The sequence below is a fragment of the Erpetoichthys calabaricus genome, chromosome 4 (assembly GCF_900747795.2).
Source record: "Erpetoichthys calabaricus chromosome 4, fErpCal1.3, whole genome shotgun sequence".
NCBI classification, from domain to species: domain Eukaryota; kingdom Metazoa; phylum Chordata; class Cladistia; order Polypteriformes; family Polypteridae; genus Erpetoichthys; species Erpetoichthys calabaricus.
In genome coordinates this window covers 107,119,782-107,136,896 of record NC_041397.2, presented here as the reverse complement: position 1 = coordinate 107,136,896, position 17,115 = coordinate 107,119,782, and the positions used below count along the sequence as shown (strand labels likewise).

The 17,115-nt window shown below is 36.3% G+C and overlaps 1 protein-coding gene across 3 annotated transcripts in view; it reads right to left on the bottom strand.

Annotated features, from left to right (window-relative positions):
• Window positions 1–17,115, bottom strand: part of dgkh (diacylglycerol kinase, eta) — a 482,906-nt gene that overhangs the window by 456,609 nt on the left and 9,182 nt on the right. For 2 of the 3 annotated variants that reach the window (XM_028799660.2, XM_028799662.2), the window contains exon 1: window positions 5,366–5,726. In XM_028799660.2, the coding sequence (XP_028655493.1) occupies window positions 5,366–5,659 (294 nt within the window). In that variant the 5' untranslated portion in view covers window positions 5,660–5,726. Of the gene's footprint in view, window positions 1–5,365; window positions 5,727–17,115 lie in introns of those variants that run through there. The other variant, XM_028799661.2, reaches the window with a different exon arrangement.

Here is a 17,115-nt window from a genome sequence, read left to right as displayed (position 1 = left end):
TTTTTCTTTGTTTCCCTCAATACAGCTATGTGGGGTATGCACAATGATTCAAGCCTAAGACCCCTGTTCTTCCATTTTCATGATCACACCTGTCAGAACACAGTAGAATCTATTTTCTGATTTTTTATATCTTTTTAGGCCTGCAGGTGGCAAAATTCTGTCTATAAAATTTATGTGCCTGAGACGGAATCAGAGATCAATATGGCTGGTAAAAATAACAAAGCCAAGTATGGGAGATTTTTGAATGCAATATTGAAGTAATTCATTAGAAGCACATTGTCTTGGAGCAGGATATGTTGTGTGCTGTAGACATTTAGAGTAAAAAATACCATCAAACCTAAATTTCATTACAAATTGGCCCATTCTGAGCAATAAAAGCAAAAGCTGAAAAGTGCCAACAGTCAGCACACACTTGTTCAGCACAAATGACATAGGAAATATTTAAAAAATTATAAAATTGTATATATTCAGTATCTGGTTTTGATTATGCTTGTTTTTAATAAGGCAAAAACAAAACCAGAGAGTAAACTATGTAGAGTAGTAAGCTTCCACAAACATTAAACTAATATTATATCCAAAACCGTTAAGTGTACAGTTCTGATTGATTCATAATTATTAAAACTAAAACTGAAACTAACTGATATAAAAATGAAATAGAAATGTCTTTGTGAAATAAAAACTAAATTAAAACTAAAAATATACGATGAAGGGAAACTAAAACTAAACTGAATTTCCAAGGTCAGAAAAAATATAGAAATAAAAACTACAGTAATCCCTCCTCCATCGCGGGGGTTGCGTTCCAGAGCCACCCGCGAAATAAGAAAATCCGCGAAGTAGAAACCATATGTTTATATGGTTATTTTTATATTGTCATGCTTGGGTCACAGATTTGCGCAGAAACACAGGAGGTTGTAGAGAGACAGGAACGTTATTCAAACACTGCAAACAAACATTTGTCTCTTTTTCAAAAGTTTAAACTGTGCTCCATGACAAGACAGAGATGACAGTTCAGTCTCACAATTAAAAGAATGCAAACATATCTTCCTCTTCAAAGGAGCAAACAATTCAATAGGGCTGTTTGTTTTTAAGTATGCGAAGCACCGCGGCACAAAGCTGTTGAAGGCGGCAGCTCACACCCCCTCCGTCAGGAGCAGAGAGAGAGAGAGAGAGAGAGAGAGAGAGCCAGAGAAAAACAAACAAGCACAAATCAATACGTGCCCTTTGAGCTTTTAAGTATGCGAAGCACCGTGCAGCATACTTAAAAGCTGCACACAGAAGGTAGCAACGTGAAGATAATCTTTCAGCATTTTTAGACGAGCGTCCGTATCGTCTAGGTGTGCGAACAGCCCCCCTGCTCAATCCCCCTACGTCAGGATCACAGACAGTCAGCGCAAGAGAGAGAGAAAGAAAAGTAAGTTGGGTAGCTTCTCAGCCATCTGCCAATAGCGTCCCTTGTATGAAATCAACTGGGCAAACCAACTGAGGAAGCATGTACCAGAAATTAAAAGACCCATTGTCCGCAGAAACCCGCGAAGCAGCGAAAAATCCGCGATATATATTTAAATATGCTTACATATAAAATCCGCGATGGAGTGAAGCCGCGAAAGGCGAAGCGCGATATAGCGAGGGATTACTGTAATTTAAAAAGGCAAAACTATAATAACCTTGGCACACAGTCATTATTTTTCATTGTGTAAAGTGTTAAAATTTAGTACTGCTTTATTGATCTAAATCACCTATGTAATACTTGAAGACAATACACCACCTTGAAATCATAAAATGTGATTCCAAATCATTTCATATATCAGTCAAAGAGATCACAAAATTATGACAGGAACATTCTATTACTAATATATTATAAATACACCTAGCAGTTCATATATAAAATGTTACTTATACATTGGCTTTAACAATGCAGGATATAGAACACTGCTAAAAACATCATCCTGATAACGACCTAAAAACAAATTCAAATATACATTACCGCTTGAAGTTGTAAATGTTCCCATATTTACAAAATAAAAATAGGCATTTGCAAAGTATTATTATTAAAAATATATAATTAAGTCTTAGTTTACACAAAAAGGAAACAGAACAGCAGCAGTAAAGTTACTGCACATAGTTTCTACTACAATTATAAAAAAATCTGTTGCTATAAAGATTAGTCTGAAACTGCACCTTTTCCACTCAAATGCGCATCCCACAGATTAATATGCTCAAGGCACCACTTTACAATTCCCGCTTAATGAGAAGGATGGGAAAATCTTTGGATTTTGAGAGAAAAAACAGAAATGGTTGTGATAACTACAGACTGCTACTGTAAAATCATTGAACTGCAAAAAACTGCAGGTAGCCAGTACTCCTAATGATGGTTAATCTTGGTTTTTATTAGTCTGGAACTGTTTTAGAAACATGTATTTGAAGCAAGGTACTTTGTCGATCTGTACTACAAACATCTAATCAGGACTCAAACAAAATTCTGTCAAAACACATCAAATAAGAAAACAGCTGTTTGATTCAACAATAAAACGAAATAGGAAGCTTATAACTAGGGCTGCAACTAACAAACTAATTTGATAGTTGATTAATTGGTTGATTATTACTTTGCATTAAAAAAATGTGACCTTTGCTTAAAAGTGCAAGTATTATATTTTAAAATGAAAGTTTTATTCCTAGTACAATGCTCTCCAGTAGTACAAGTACACTCTAAAATTACCTTTGACAAAGAAGTGTATAACAAGAAGTCTAGTTACTAACTATAAATTCCAGCTTAATACTGTACCTTCAAGGTTGCTGTTGACAAAAATCAGCATTATTTTTACAGATCTTGCAAGGCACAGATTTCTTACTGGACATTAAGTTGAAGTAAGTGCGTGTGTGTTAACCTTGCAATGGACTCACTCCCTGTCCAGGGTTTGCTCCTGCCTTGCACCTCATGCTAGCAGGAACAGTCTCCAGCCCCCTGCCCCTAACTACCCTGGTCTGGATTAAATGGGTTAGAAAATCGCAAAATATGACTCTGCACTTTTGAGTTTTTTGGTCTTCTGTCATATCTTAAACTGTGATTAACACTACTCTTGAACAATGATATGACATATGTGACATGTTACAAGGCAAGTTTAATCCATGATAAAATTTGATGGTAGTAATTTTTAGCATGGATTATTATCGACAACAATGATTATTTGTTGCAGCCCTACTTATAATATACATACATAGTTGTAAACAAAAGCAGACGTTGTGACATAAGTAATTTCTCCACTATCACACCATACCCATTCATAGCTACATCAATTTTGATACCATGAGTTTCCTGTGTTTTAAGTTAAAACTTTTAACAGTGCATAGCCTGCTGTACAAGGAGCATGCAAAAATTCACAAAATCTGTCAACAGTATGTGAGTAGTATGCAGTTATCGACTGTGCCATTAAGTATCCTATGCCCACAGTCTTGTTAATCAGTGCATATTTCTGATATTTATTGTACAATTGTGTATGGGACTACAGAGATTTTTTCTCTACAAGACAAGCACTGCAAACATCAAGACAATGGTTATCACGTTTTCAACACTGAAAGACTTCTTAGTAAAGAGTTTGTTCCCCATGAACAGACAGATAATTATCAGCCTTACAAGAAACTGCTGAGGCATCTGTGGGACAGCATCAGAGCAATGGTTTCATAATCACTTAAAATATAAAGAATTTGTAATTTTATGTTAGTAACCTAAAAATACACAATAATTAAACAATTTATTTTGAACACTTTAAAAAAGAGTTAACTACAATTTCCGTAAAATACACTTTACCAGTTTCCAGCTTTGCCTTTGCTGAACAATTTAACTTGTCCATCATTCCAATTTGTATTCCAACATTTTCCTATTCGTAATGAGAGAGCCAGTATATCATAAATAACATAGCCCGAACTGTCAGAAGAATTGATAAGTCACAAATAAGCCTTAGACATTATGCCAGATCAATGCTAATCTAAATACAACCTTTAAAATTATTTTTTATCTTTTACATCCTTGTAAACCAAAACTCATCACCCTTGGACAAGTTGGTGGTACTGACAATTAATGAGCCAAGCATGGTTTTTACATAAGTGTGGAATCTTTTCCCGACTCATTAAACATCAGCAAATCACATAAAACATTAAGAATGTGGCACCTGTGTAACAAACTCTGGATATTAAATGCATTTTCTGATGATGCTTACTGGGCTCAAAAAGTGCATATTTTCAGCAAAACAAGTATCCTATTTGTATTTTAAACTTACTGTTACAAACTCTGTCATGTTTGACTATGAGGAATTCAACATTTTCCCACAATTTGCTTCAACTTCACATTGTGCAATATCATTATCAATTTTTTTCTTAATTGTGAACAGTGTAATGCCACAAAGGAAAACGTTCAAACACTTCTTCAGCACCAAGTCCTCTCCCTTTTTTTTCTTCATATTCCTCTCAGTGACATCTGTCAAAAATCGAAGGCAGTTACATTTCAAATGTTAAAGAGTGTTTCTTGTATGTAAGACGTATACTCTGATGGTGTTAATTTACTTGTATTTCCTTCTTACCTGTTTAACGTACAGCAGATCATACCAGTTACCCATTAAACAGTTACTGCATAGATTTTTTTGAGCCCCAACACTGAAATATTTTAGCAAGCAAAGACAGGTCTCAATTACTGGAAAAAACAGGCAAATTGAACAACGTATACATGCACGAAAAAGTATTGTTATTCACACCATAACTTTTCATCAAATTATGCATAAAACATTTAAACACTGTACTTCCAGTACGTGGGATCATGCACACTACTGATTCATCAGCCTTTTCCTCAAAAAAAACTTCTACACGATAGAATTTCAGACTACAATGCACGACACTTAAAAATCTTCGATTATTTTGGGGCAATTCTTTCTGATTCAAAACACACACCGGCGCGATTTTTAAAGTGAACTGGGACTAAACTGAGGGGTCACTTCAGAGACTGTCCCGAAACAGGAATTTAGCTCATGAAACTGTAGTCATCTTCAAACGGATAATTTCAGATTTTCTGAATTAAATGAAATCTAAAGTAATCTACACAAAAGCAGCTGGTACACACTGTGGAACAAGGAAAAACTTCGGAAACTCAAACCTAGCACTGCTAGAAACTGTCAATTAGTGGATTGTCTCTGATGTACAAAAAAAGTCTCGAGAAACCCTTTTAAGCGACCGCCAAGAAAAAGAAACCAAAGAAACAAAAAATTCAACTCGTTTAAAACACGAGGCGTAAATGGAAAACACTATATTCACCCCCAAGCAGCCGCTACCCATACCTCCTCCCCCCCAACACCCCATAAATGTCATGTCAATCCCTTACCTTGCTTCTGATCTGGCCGGAGGTGGACACTTTCCGGATGAGTTTCTGGGGCCCTTCGTGCTCCCCTTCGCTATCCGAGGACTCGTCACCAGCTCCTGGTAGTCCTGCGCCTCCCCCCGGATGGGGCTGCATCCCGCCGACCAGCATCCCCGCCACGGACGCCGCTCCCTTCTCCGACTCCTGCCGGGCAGAAACGCACCAGTCAGGGTTAGCCTTGTTACAGCCAGCCGCTCCCTTCCTCTCCGGGACGTGAGAGCTGGACAGCGGCTGAGGAGCGGCTCTCTTCGCCGCCATCTTCCGCTGCCTCTTGTCTATAACCGCTAATGTGTGGTTACCACTTTTTCTTTTTTTACCTATTTGAAACTATGGCATAAACTGTCAAGAAAACGGGAAGCGGCCATAATCCTGCACCCTGCATCGATTCCCCCGTGTTAGCTCTATTGCGCCTTGCTCTTCTTTTTCTTATTCTGAACACTGTGTGACTTGAGACTTTGGTGGCCGTCTCTCCTATTAAATGAGAAGCTTGGAGGAAATCTCTGTAGCAAACCCTAGCGGTAATACGATGTCAGAGTCTGGAAATGGGATTAACACGCTCCATCTCTGAGCAGCGCTGCTCGTGCTCTTCTATGTATTTGTACATGTTGCGGTGGTTGTGGAAACCTAAGGAGGGGATGATGCTCGTAAAGCGATTCCACTGCCCAATCAAACAGTAGCCGTACTGTCTCGCAGGAGCTTACTAACTCCACGCTGACTACATTTCCCTCAATGTAAACTTTGACAGGAGCAGCACGGTTTGAAAACTGGACAGTTTGGGAGCAACATTCTCCACAGCATCTCTGTAAAGATTGTATGGGAGCAGCACCGCCTCCTTTATAGTAACGTGGGAGGCAAACTGAAGACGTACACCTTCGTGATCTACACTCGAAATGGACACAGGTGGGCGGCACTCGCGTGGCTGATCACACCCCCCGGAAATGATGCTTTAACCTCGCGCTAACGTTTGTTTCCCTTCTAATTCCGAACTTGAGAACTGGGAAGAATCGTCAGTACAGTAGTCGTTCAATTAAATCGCTTTTTTTGGGAAGTGCGCTATAAGTAGCAATTGTGTGATCGCTTTCTTTGGGAAGTGCGCTATAAGTAGCAATTGTGTGAAATACGCGACTTGGCTAACTCGGTTAGTTGACTGTATGTTTTTTACAGGTTTGTATAATATACAGCGAGCGAGAAATTCTTTGTTTCTCTTCTCTGCATACAATACTTTATGTGCCCTGTTTACTTTCATAAAAAATCTATTCACTTTCTTTCAAAGAAAATCTCAGCTAAACCTTACTGTGTCAACTGGGTGTTTTTACTTTCAAACTTTTGGGGGAAAAATCATTGAAAAACTTATTGTAATAAAGTGGAGAGGGATAAACAAACTGGTTGCCTTCACAACACTATTGGCCCGTAGACTTACTTTGCTAAACTGGAAGAATCCTAACTCTCCTCTTTTAAGTCAGTGGATAACTGATGTTTTATATTATTTGAAATTGGAAAAATCAAGTTCGCGCTTAGAGGATCTGTGCAGCTTTTTCAAAACCTGGCAGGATCAAATCTAAGCTCTTAAAGCACTGAGGAAGTAGATTCTCTTCCCATTTCTTTTTCTTCTCCATTTACCTATATCCGCCTATTAAACTCATCAATTTATTTATTTTACTAGCTTTAAGTTTTAATCTGTTGGCTATGCTCTGTTTCTCAGGGGTGGGGGTCGATTTGTTTTCAATCCAATTTTTTGTAAAAATTGATCTATTTGTATGGAATGATGACAAATCAATAAAATAAAAAAAAAGTAATGCAGATTCGTGGTACCTGTTAGTGACACAATTGAAACTGTACAGTTTTACTGCACGGGTCATACTATGTGGTTTGAACATTTAATAAATCGTTTTAATTGTTGCTTTGGACATTCAACTTACTTTTTGCCTCGCCAAAACCTCAGTTTCATTTTGAAATGTACAAACTGAGTCATTGAGAAAATCTAGTGTAATTTTTCCCTTGTCAAAGTAAGATTTGCTGATAACTTTAAAATCTTAAAGATATCTAGATTGTAATGTTGGATATCTAAAATGCAATTATTCCTAGTCAAAATGTAATTAAAGACTATCGTTCGAATTTTAACAATTTAAATGTAAATCTCAACAGGAAAAGTCTCAAATTTATATATCTCCAAGTTCATTACAGAGATATCTATCTGCCACTTTAACTAGTCTAAATATATAGTAGATATCTCAAATTTGAATTTTAAGTAGTCATAATTATATTTTAGATGTCTCAAATGGAATTTAGACTCATTCAACTGTAATTATAACTAGTCAAAGTAAACTACTAAATGTTGAAATGGCTTGCCAAAGACTAACTGGTTAGTATACATTGTTTTATAAGCGCATGTAAAGGGTTTTCAAAAGCTTAGTGCAAAAGATGTGTAACAGTTGGGCCATTTAGTTCAGTGATTTCATGGATTTAATGCAACATATCCCTGAACTGTTATTGTATATTTGGCAATAGTTTTACAATATTATGAGATATTCTACTTATTCAAACATTTTCATTTATTTTTGTCCTGGGTCACCCTGTGTGGAGTTTGCATTTTCTCTCTTGAGTCTACTTGGGTTTTCTCTGGGTGCTCAGGTTTCCTCACACTGTCCAAAGTGTGTGGGTGTAGTCCTGTGATGGACTGGCATCCTGTCTAGGTTTGTCATGGCTTGCGCCCAATCCTAGCTGGGATAGTCTCCTACTCCCACCTCTCCCAGACCATGGTCTGGATTAAGTGGGTTAAAAACATTACGTAACATTTATTTTTTCAGTTGTACTGACTTGCTCAGATTGACACGGTGAATCTTAATGTATATGTGGAGTAAATTGGCAGTTTTGTGGTTAAATGTGCTGCACACTAGCGAATAAACCACACTGCCTGTGGCTGCACAATTTAGTACAGGAGTTCCTAAGTACAAAAGGGTGTCTTGAAAGCAGGAATTTTCTAAGGGTTTCATTGTTTAGTTGAAGAGGTATGTGTCATACAGAATGTCTCCTTTGATTTCTTGTGGTGATGCCATCTCTAAGGGTTTATGCAAAGTGACTGAAACGGATTTAAAGTGCTAGCAGTTTTGTGGTTTAATGCTAGTTCTTTGTAAAGGTGTCATTCAGTAGTGCTAGATGTGTCTAAAGCAGTATTTCATGGCTGGCTTTTTATTCCCCAATTCTGACTTATTGTGTGACCATGAGTAATTCATATACTGTAAACTACATGTACTCTAGTTACGGAAGTATGGTTACTGCTGTATTTCAGTAGCACAAATAGTAATAGCAAATGGGACACAGAAGTTATTTATAAGTATAATTTGTTCAAAAGTAAACATATAGAGGTTAATAGTATGTTTTATGGCTTGATTTTCATCAAAACATTTTTTAAGTAAAATTGTCATTTAAATAAACGTAAATATTAGAGTTCTACGGATTTAAGAAAAGTATATGGGATTTTTACAGGTATTGCTAGACTGACATATAGGTTTTATAATAGATGGAAAATCACATAACAGTCTACATTTTCCGTATCCATTTTTGTAAACTCTTGTGAGTCACTTATGTCTGGAACATAATAGGCTAAGTGGGCTGCTCATCCTTAAGTGATTCAGTTTCTTTTTTAATGTATTATTAAGTTACTTAATTGTTATAAAACTCTTAGGTTCATTTCCTTCCATTAATCTATTTTCTAGACCCAATTGTTCTGGTCAGAGTCAAGGCATAAGTGTGTGTCACTTTTAAAGTGGTAATTGAGGCTCTTAAAGAAGGATGTACCCATAGCTAAGCATATTACTGACTGATCAAAAAGTAATTTCCAAGGGTTCCCTTCATTCACAAATGGGACACTGAACAATTTAAATTCACCTGTTGTGTGTAACTTTCTGCATAAAGCTTTCCAGAAGGAGAGTTTGATTTATCACTGCGTTTGTGGGTGCTGGAATCAAAATGGTGTTCATTTTTTAATCAACATATTGGATATCAGTATGTGTAATTCTTATTTTTCTACTTTTTAGAAAAATACACGTCTCTGTATAGCCCAATAATTTCAATTGTGTAACACATTCAAACCCACAAAGTCCAATTTGGGCATAAGGCAGGAAGCAGCTTCAGACAAGGGCACTAATCCATTATAGGTCACAACTCCCACTAGGCCAGTTTAGAGTTGACATTTAAGCTAAATGGTACGTCGTTGGTAATGTAGGAAGTGCTTAGAAGAATTTCCACAAAGTTACAAGTAGAATGCGCTGTCTCCACATGGCTAACAACCATCCTTGACGCAGTAACATTCACAATTTGTGCTACTGTGCTGCCACAGTTGTTACTGCATACATTGTGGATTTTTAGCTTTAGCTGTGCTTTTAAGTTTCAGTAAATAAGTATTAAATATTATTCCTTCAAGCTTTCTTTTATAAAGGGCTTTTATATATTTTAAAATAACCCAGCACATTATCCTGTATTTGGACCATATTTGACTGGGTTATTAAACACAGGGGTTATATGTTAGTCCCATTTTGAATATTTGTTGATAATCTGTTCATTCACAGAATAAATCCAGTTTTGCTACAGACTATCCCAGCAGTAAGAACTGTAACACATCAACCAATCCCCAATGGGATACAAGTAAGACATGCACCCACATACTTTCACACCAGGACAATTTATGGGTGATAATTCACTTATCATGCACATATCTGGCATGCAGTTGGAAACTGAAGTACCCAGAGAAAAACCCAAGCAATGATAAGAAGAATGTGCAAACTTTACATGGGTAGTGCTCAGGTTAAAGTTCAGATTGTGGTCTACAGCACTGTGAGCAGCATGAGTAGCCAGCACTTACAGCAGTGCCACATTATAATTTGAAACAATCTGAGGAGTTAATATTTACAAACAAACTTTACTCTGAAATGTTTTCATTTAGAGAGCAATATTAATGTTTTCAGAAAAGGTTTGCTCTGGTTAATTCTGAGTTCTTTTGTTCAGATCACTTTACCTAAATTTCTTGCATACTACATTATATAACTGACACTGTTCACACTGCATAATAAGCTAAAATCATAAAACTGATCAAGCAAGTCATTTTAGAGACCTGGAAAGTGTTAATGCAAATAATACATGAAAAATCGCTATCTGTGTTTTAAATTAGGAAAATCAATCAAGGACGTTTATGATTATATTCCATTATCTGCAGTCCCAGTAATGGTGATTTTGAGAATAATTTGACAAATTATTAACTTGGTAGGTGGTATAGTGACACAGTGACTGGTGCAGGTACTTCATAGCTTCAGATTTCTGGGTTGATATGTAAGCCCTGGCACTTTCCATATACATTCTCCAGTGTTCATTTATACTCTGTATTCTGCTACTCCTGTTTTACTGCCATCTCTAAATTAACTTGATATGTATTTAGTAATAGTGAATGTATGTGCAGAAATATTGATGTACAGCTCCATGTATGGGTACTTCCTGCTTTGTGCACAAAACTTGCATAAAGGTCTGAAAAACCTAGGATACTATGTTGGAATGAGCAGTATTAGAAAATGGATGGATGTTTGTTTAGCTATTGTGAAGTGGCTACATTCAGTGAATGAGAAAAGTATTAAAGTTAGAATGACTTGCGTCTGAAATGAGGAAAATACACATTATTTAATAAGTTATACAACTTGTTTTATGTTAATCAAACAATAAATTAATTTACTATTATTATTTTAAAACATAGACAAAACTGTCTGCATGACAATGTCAAGAATGCCTTGTATTACATACATTTTCTGGTGACCATTAAACTGCTATATAATTAATGTAGGTGTCATACATTGTAGTACATTGTATTGCATCGCCATAGGTGTTCTTTTTATTACAGGGAACCTAATTTGAACTGCTCAGTGACACTAGTTAATATCTACTTTTTGCCCAATGTGTTGTTAACTGATGTTTACACAATTAAACTTAAAACAAAGATATGAATTTTTCATTATTGGTAAAGCAAATAAGTTTAAAACATTTCAGAAGACATCGACTCCACGGTGACATTTGTTTCTGTTATAACAACATTTTTATAGTAAAGTTATAAACAAAGTACAGTAGCAAGCACAAAAAGACAATCAGGCTTTATTAATGCAAAAGGAGCATGTACAATATCAGATTCCCAGTTACATTAATGGTATACCCTTTAAGGCATTGAAAACTGGTTCCTGGAAAAGAGAATGATTAGTAAAATCTAATTTTTCTGCTTAGGACCATAATATAAATAAGTTTTTGCTACAATAAAAAACAAATACTCAGAAATCCCAAACCATCAAAAAAGTTGTTGTGTTACACATTAAAACATTTAGGGACTGTTTCAAAAGTTTTATATTAATTACAGCATATATATATGCAGAGACAAATTAAACATGAAGATCTGAAAAAGTCATCAGTGGGTTTTTACTCACCGGAACAAGATATCAGGAATAATACATCATGTCTTCAATCTTGGGACACATCCTGCAAGTCATGTGTGCAGTAGTTAAAGAGAATAATCTGTCAAGTCATTAACAGGGAGTCCAGTTCCAGAGGGATGTGTGAAGTCATGACACTGACTACATCTCAAATTTTGGATCTCTAGTGTTGCCTTTCTCCCCATAGTGTATTACAAAGAATCCCCCTTTCTCCAGTTGTCAATCGGTAATCTTTCTCTAGAATAGTGTATCATAAAACTAAGCAAAATCATCTAAGCACTATGAGGAAATTAATATCAAAATAACTATGTCACATTTGTCCAAGCAATCACTCCAAAGTCTGATATCTCAACTGATTTTATTGCAACAAGACTGTAAGTAAAAGCTAAACCCCACTTTCTACTAAACATCCTGCCTAGTTAAACCTACAAAAGCTTTACACAGTAAATTAGTATCTTCTGTAACAAAACATCAGGAATATGAACTTAAAAGGAAACATACAGAAACACAGAAGGATACTTTATGTAGGCTTCATAAATGTAGAGAGACCAGGATAGAGTCAAGGCTCTAAATTGTAAAGCAACACTGCTAATCTACATATCATCATATATGTACTTTTTTGTATAGTTGTGCAATTTGTACATGGCATATTCTCTTTACAGTGTTAACCCAACTAGAAGACAGCTATATGTCAAGTATTAAACATGCTCAATCCAATTAAGGGTCATAGGCTTGAAGAGAATCCTGGCAGCATTGGGTGTAACGTGGCAGGAACCAATGTTGAAAAGGGAACACTCATACACATTCACATTTACCAATACAGGGCCAATGTAAATGAAACAATTATTTAATCTGTACCTCTTTGGAATGTGAGAGGAAAATCAAAGTTCCAAAAGAAAATGCTATCCAGAAAGAAGGAGAACATAGGAACACCACACAAGCATTTTCTGAATAGTCAGAATTCATATTTTGTACTGCAGCATTTAACAACTGTTTTAACAAAAATACTTTTTTCATGCAGAAACAAAATCTGATACATATAAAAGAAAAGAGGTGGCACGGTGGTGCAGTGGTAGTGCTGCTGCCTCGCAGTTAGGAGACCCGGGTTCGCTTCCTGGGTCCTCCCTGCGTGGAGTTTGCATGTTCACCCCGTGTCTGCGTGGGTTTCCTCCGGGCGCTCCGGCTTCCTCCCACAGTCCAAAGACATGCAGGTTAGGTGGATTGGCGATTCTAAATTGGCCCTAGTGTGTGCTTGGTGTGTTTGTGTGTGTCCTGCGGTGGGTTGGCACCCTGCCCAGGATTGGTTCCTGCCTTGTGCCCTGTGTTGGCTGGGATTGGCTCCAGCAGACTCCCGTGACCCTGTGTTCGGATTCAGCGGGTTGGAAAATGGATGGATATAAAAGAAAAGCAAATGTTTGCTTAACAAGCATACAAATATTTAATTTTCTTTTTAGAAAAGATCAGAGAGTGGCTTTAGTAGGTGAGACACGTACATAGTTGCTACTTTATTTAGTTTAACTACCTAATAGTAAATTGCTTATCATTTGCACTCAGAACAGACTGAATTCTACAAGACATGGACTCAACAAAGAGTAAATATAAGGTACAAGGATGCTAGCTTATGGATCCCCAATTGAGTTCCAAATTCCTTACAAAATCATGTGGTGACATAATGCATAATACTACTGTGAATATCTTGTCCTATGACATCCCAAAGATGTTTACTGGTTGCCCTACTAACTGCCAAGGCTAATTTGACTAGCCAGAATTTATGGTCAAGTTCCTAAAATCATTCCAGAATTACTCTGCTGTAGATGTCCAATCAAAGCTGCATACACCATTGCCATGAAGGGTTGCAGGTAGTACAATGAACTTGTGCTGTGATATTTAATTTTATTATTCTACTCTTTTCATGGGATGTAACAGAAGCATTTAGAACACATCATAAAGTGGATGGTTTGAGCCATCTTTCTTTATAATTCTGAATGACTGAAGTTAGTGGCCAGCAAAAAGACTTTTTATTGGCAACTAAAGGAAAAAAATAAAAGCTTTTAAAGTCTTTACTCCTAAAAACTAAACTAAAATAAATAAAGTAAAAAATCTGTGGATAATTAAGTTCTGTGGTCCATTTTTGCCTGTAATAACCACTGAACCTGTGAATTTGAACGAGTAAGCAGTTAACAAGGCATGCCTAGTACACATCTTGAGTACATCACTGATGTTTACAAAATTTAAGTCCTGTTCCTTGGAGTGCTAGAATGCATCACAGCACATGCATTAACAATGAGCATGATGCTTTTTCTAACTTTTTCAATTAAAAATTAAAGGATATATTCTGTATTTTTGTTCTCCTATTTTCACATTTGTGGCTTTCAATTTTTTGCCCTGGGGACCTGCCGTCTTAAGTAAAGTTGTCTTTATAAATACATTCTTAAAAAAAATCCCCTCTTGCAGATTAAAAATTGCAGCCATTCAAGCACCAGACGAACTGTGAAACAAAATCCAAAAGCCTTATCAACTTACTTTTTTTTACTGTTGTTGCTATCAGTTAAAAAGTGTTCCAGCACTGAAGCTGATATTCTGTTCTGATGAGTTTAATGATCAAAGCAAAGAAACTTGGCAACACTGGGTGAGTAGTACAAAAGTTCAAAAAAATATTATGACCTATATGATATTATAGAAAAACTACTATGAAAATGGAAAAAAAAACGTACTGGAAAAAAACATATGTAAGCAATTAAAAAATTACCTCGAGCATTATGTTTTTTTCTAAATAAGGAAAGGCACAAGGGACTGTAAAAGTCTGCTTGAGTAAGATGGCTATTCATTTTTTGTGTTTCACCATACCAGCATGTTTGATTTACTGATTACTAAAAATGACATTTTACCGAAAGTGACTATAAAAGTTGCCTAATGATTTAGTTGGGAAGTATTATTATGTATATTGTTTTTTCTTATTAACACATTTTTCAAAAGATAATATTCCGCATATTTTGAATATAGGACTGAATATAGGTGTAGCATAATTTTACTCAAGAGTTCTGGCTCTGATTATTAAATGAACCCTGCAGACAGTAGAATATTTGCAATCCACAGTTTTGAGCAATACTGAAAGGCTCTTCCACAAACACACATGTCAGGTTTGGGCTTTATCAGCCTTTCACAATAGTAAGGACACACTGCTTGGGCACCAGCCAATATAGAAGTTGTGAAAAAGATTAAAATGGGGCTGTCAGTAGACATTTTCAGTGCCCTTCAGAACTTGTAGCCGCTCAGCTAACATTTTCACTTTAACATCACAATAATGTTAATGCCTTACTCCTTAATCATTGTATTCATGGAAATGCTCCACAATATCTTAAAGAACTCCCTTTATTACAATCCACTACAAGAAACCTCCATTTTACAAATACCTACCGCCTTCGCCCCCCCTGTAACCAAACTTCATATAATGGGAGACCGAGCCTTTGCAGCCGCTGCTCTGCGGCTCTGGAATGCCCTACTGAGAGCCTAAGAACACAGTAGATTGTGGGCTGTTTTAGAAAACAGCTAAAGACTTTTCCATTTAGGAAAGCTTATTAACAAGAATGCTACAAGTATTGTTGTTTTATCTCTGTTTTTATCTTGCCTTGCCTTTGTTTAAACTTTTTATGTTGCACTTTTGAGATTTACTGCTAATGTAAAGTGCCCCTATAAATAAAATGCATTATTATTATTATTATTATTATTATTATTATTATATCTTGAAAAGAAAAGCAGTGAAGTGCACACTTGAATGATGAATGAAATGGAACATAAACAGCAATGTGTTTCAACTATACAGTGTTCTGAGCGAATACTATGGAAGTTGTAGACCTACATAAAGCAATGGCCTCATTTTGCAAAATCATTTGAAAACTACCACTTGGCACAGCTGCTCAGTTTGGAGCAATGGTTTGATCTAATTGATGGGTCTCCAACTCTGTGGCTGCAGGTTTTCATTCTGACCAACTTTTTTAATTAGTGACCGTTTTTTGCTGCTAATTAACTTCTTTTGCCTTAATATTAATCACCTTGCTTGTTTCCTTAATCAGCAGCCAAATAAAGAGATACAAAACAAGTCAACATATGACCAGCAACTTGTGTCTTGTCATTCACTATCTGACAATAAAGAAGGGTGAAGATCTCAATAATGTTGATCTGCTCTGGTTCACAACACACTTTCACATTGCTCTTAGAAAAAAGAAAATCAACAGTTTTGGAAATGTCTAACAGTGGCAGAATGTGAGCAACAACAAGCCATGGAATTTAATAACAGGTTTACTTAACAAGAAGAACTGGCTCCTACTTAAGGAACTGTTAGGAGTTTGAGGCCCTGACTTAACTTGTCATCTATTGCCTCACTTTAAATCTAATGTCTGTTTGGGTGCCGTTTAAGGAATAAAATGAAGCAATTTGGAGGCGAAAATCTTAAAAAACAAGTCAATTAAAATGAAGGGAAAAGAAGTTAATTAGCAGCAAAAACTGGTCACTAATTAAGAAAATGTTTACAATGAAAACCTGCAGCCACCGTAGCACTCTGGGATCACAGCTAGAGATCCTTGATCTAGGCAGTGCCTGGGTGGTACATTCATTCTAATACACTGTTTGATTGTGCTCTATGGAAAACTCAGTAACCTTGAACCTTAAACCTGAGTTTAATTCAATCCTGACATTGAATGTGTGGAACTTGATTTTTCTTTCTATATCAGAGTGGATGTAGTCCAAGATGGCTGCCTCTCTCATCCAAATATGTGTATGATAGGTGCACTTTTGTCTCTAAACTTTATCAGGATGAACTACTGTACAACTGTAACTCAGCCAATGATTAGATTTTTCTGACTTTCCTCCGGGACAGGCTACAGATCCCAGAGACCCTATAAAGGAGGAAGTAGGTTCAGAATATCGACAGGTAGATCTACAGAATTTGGGTAAGTTACTTTTACTGTTATGCAATTTTTAATTACCTTTTCCTTAAAATCTCCAACAGGCTCTTCAATATGTAACTTGGTTTTATGGCTGCTAACAAAAGTCTACCTGAAAACTTTCATAGATATTTATTCTGGAATTAGGCAAACCTCAAATATTTCCATTATTCAACTGTAAGACACTGAATGCCTTTGCATTGCACTACATAGCAATCTACTGTGTAATCTAACCAATATAAAGTCTTATTCATACAGTATTGCCAGTTGTGACTTCATGTATATACAGGCAAGCATTCCATAGGTGTTT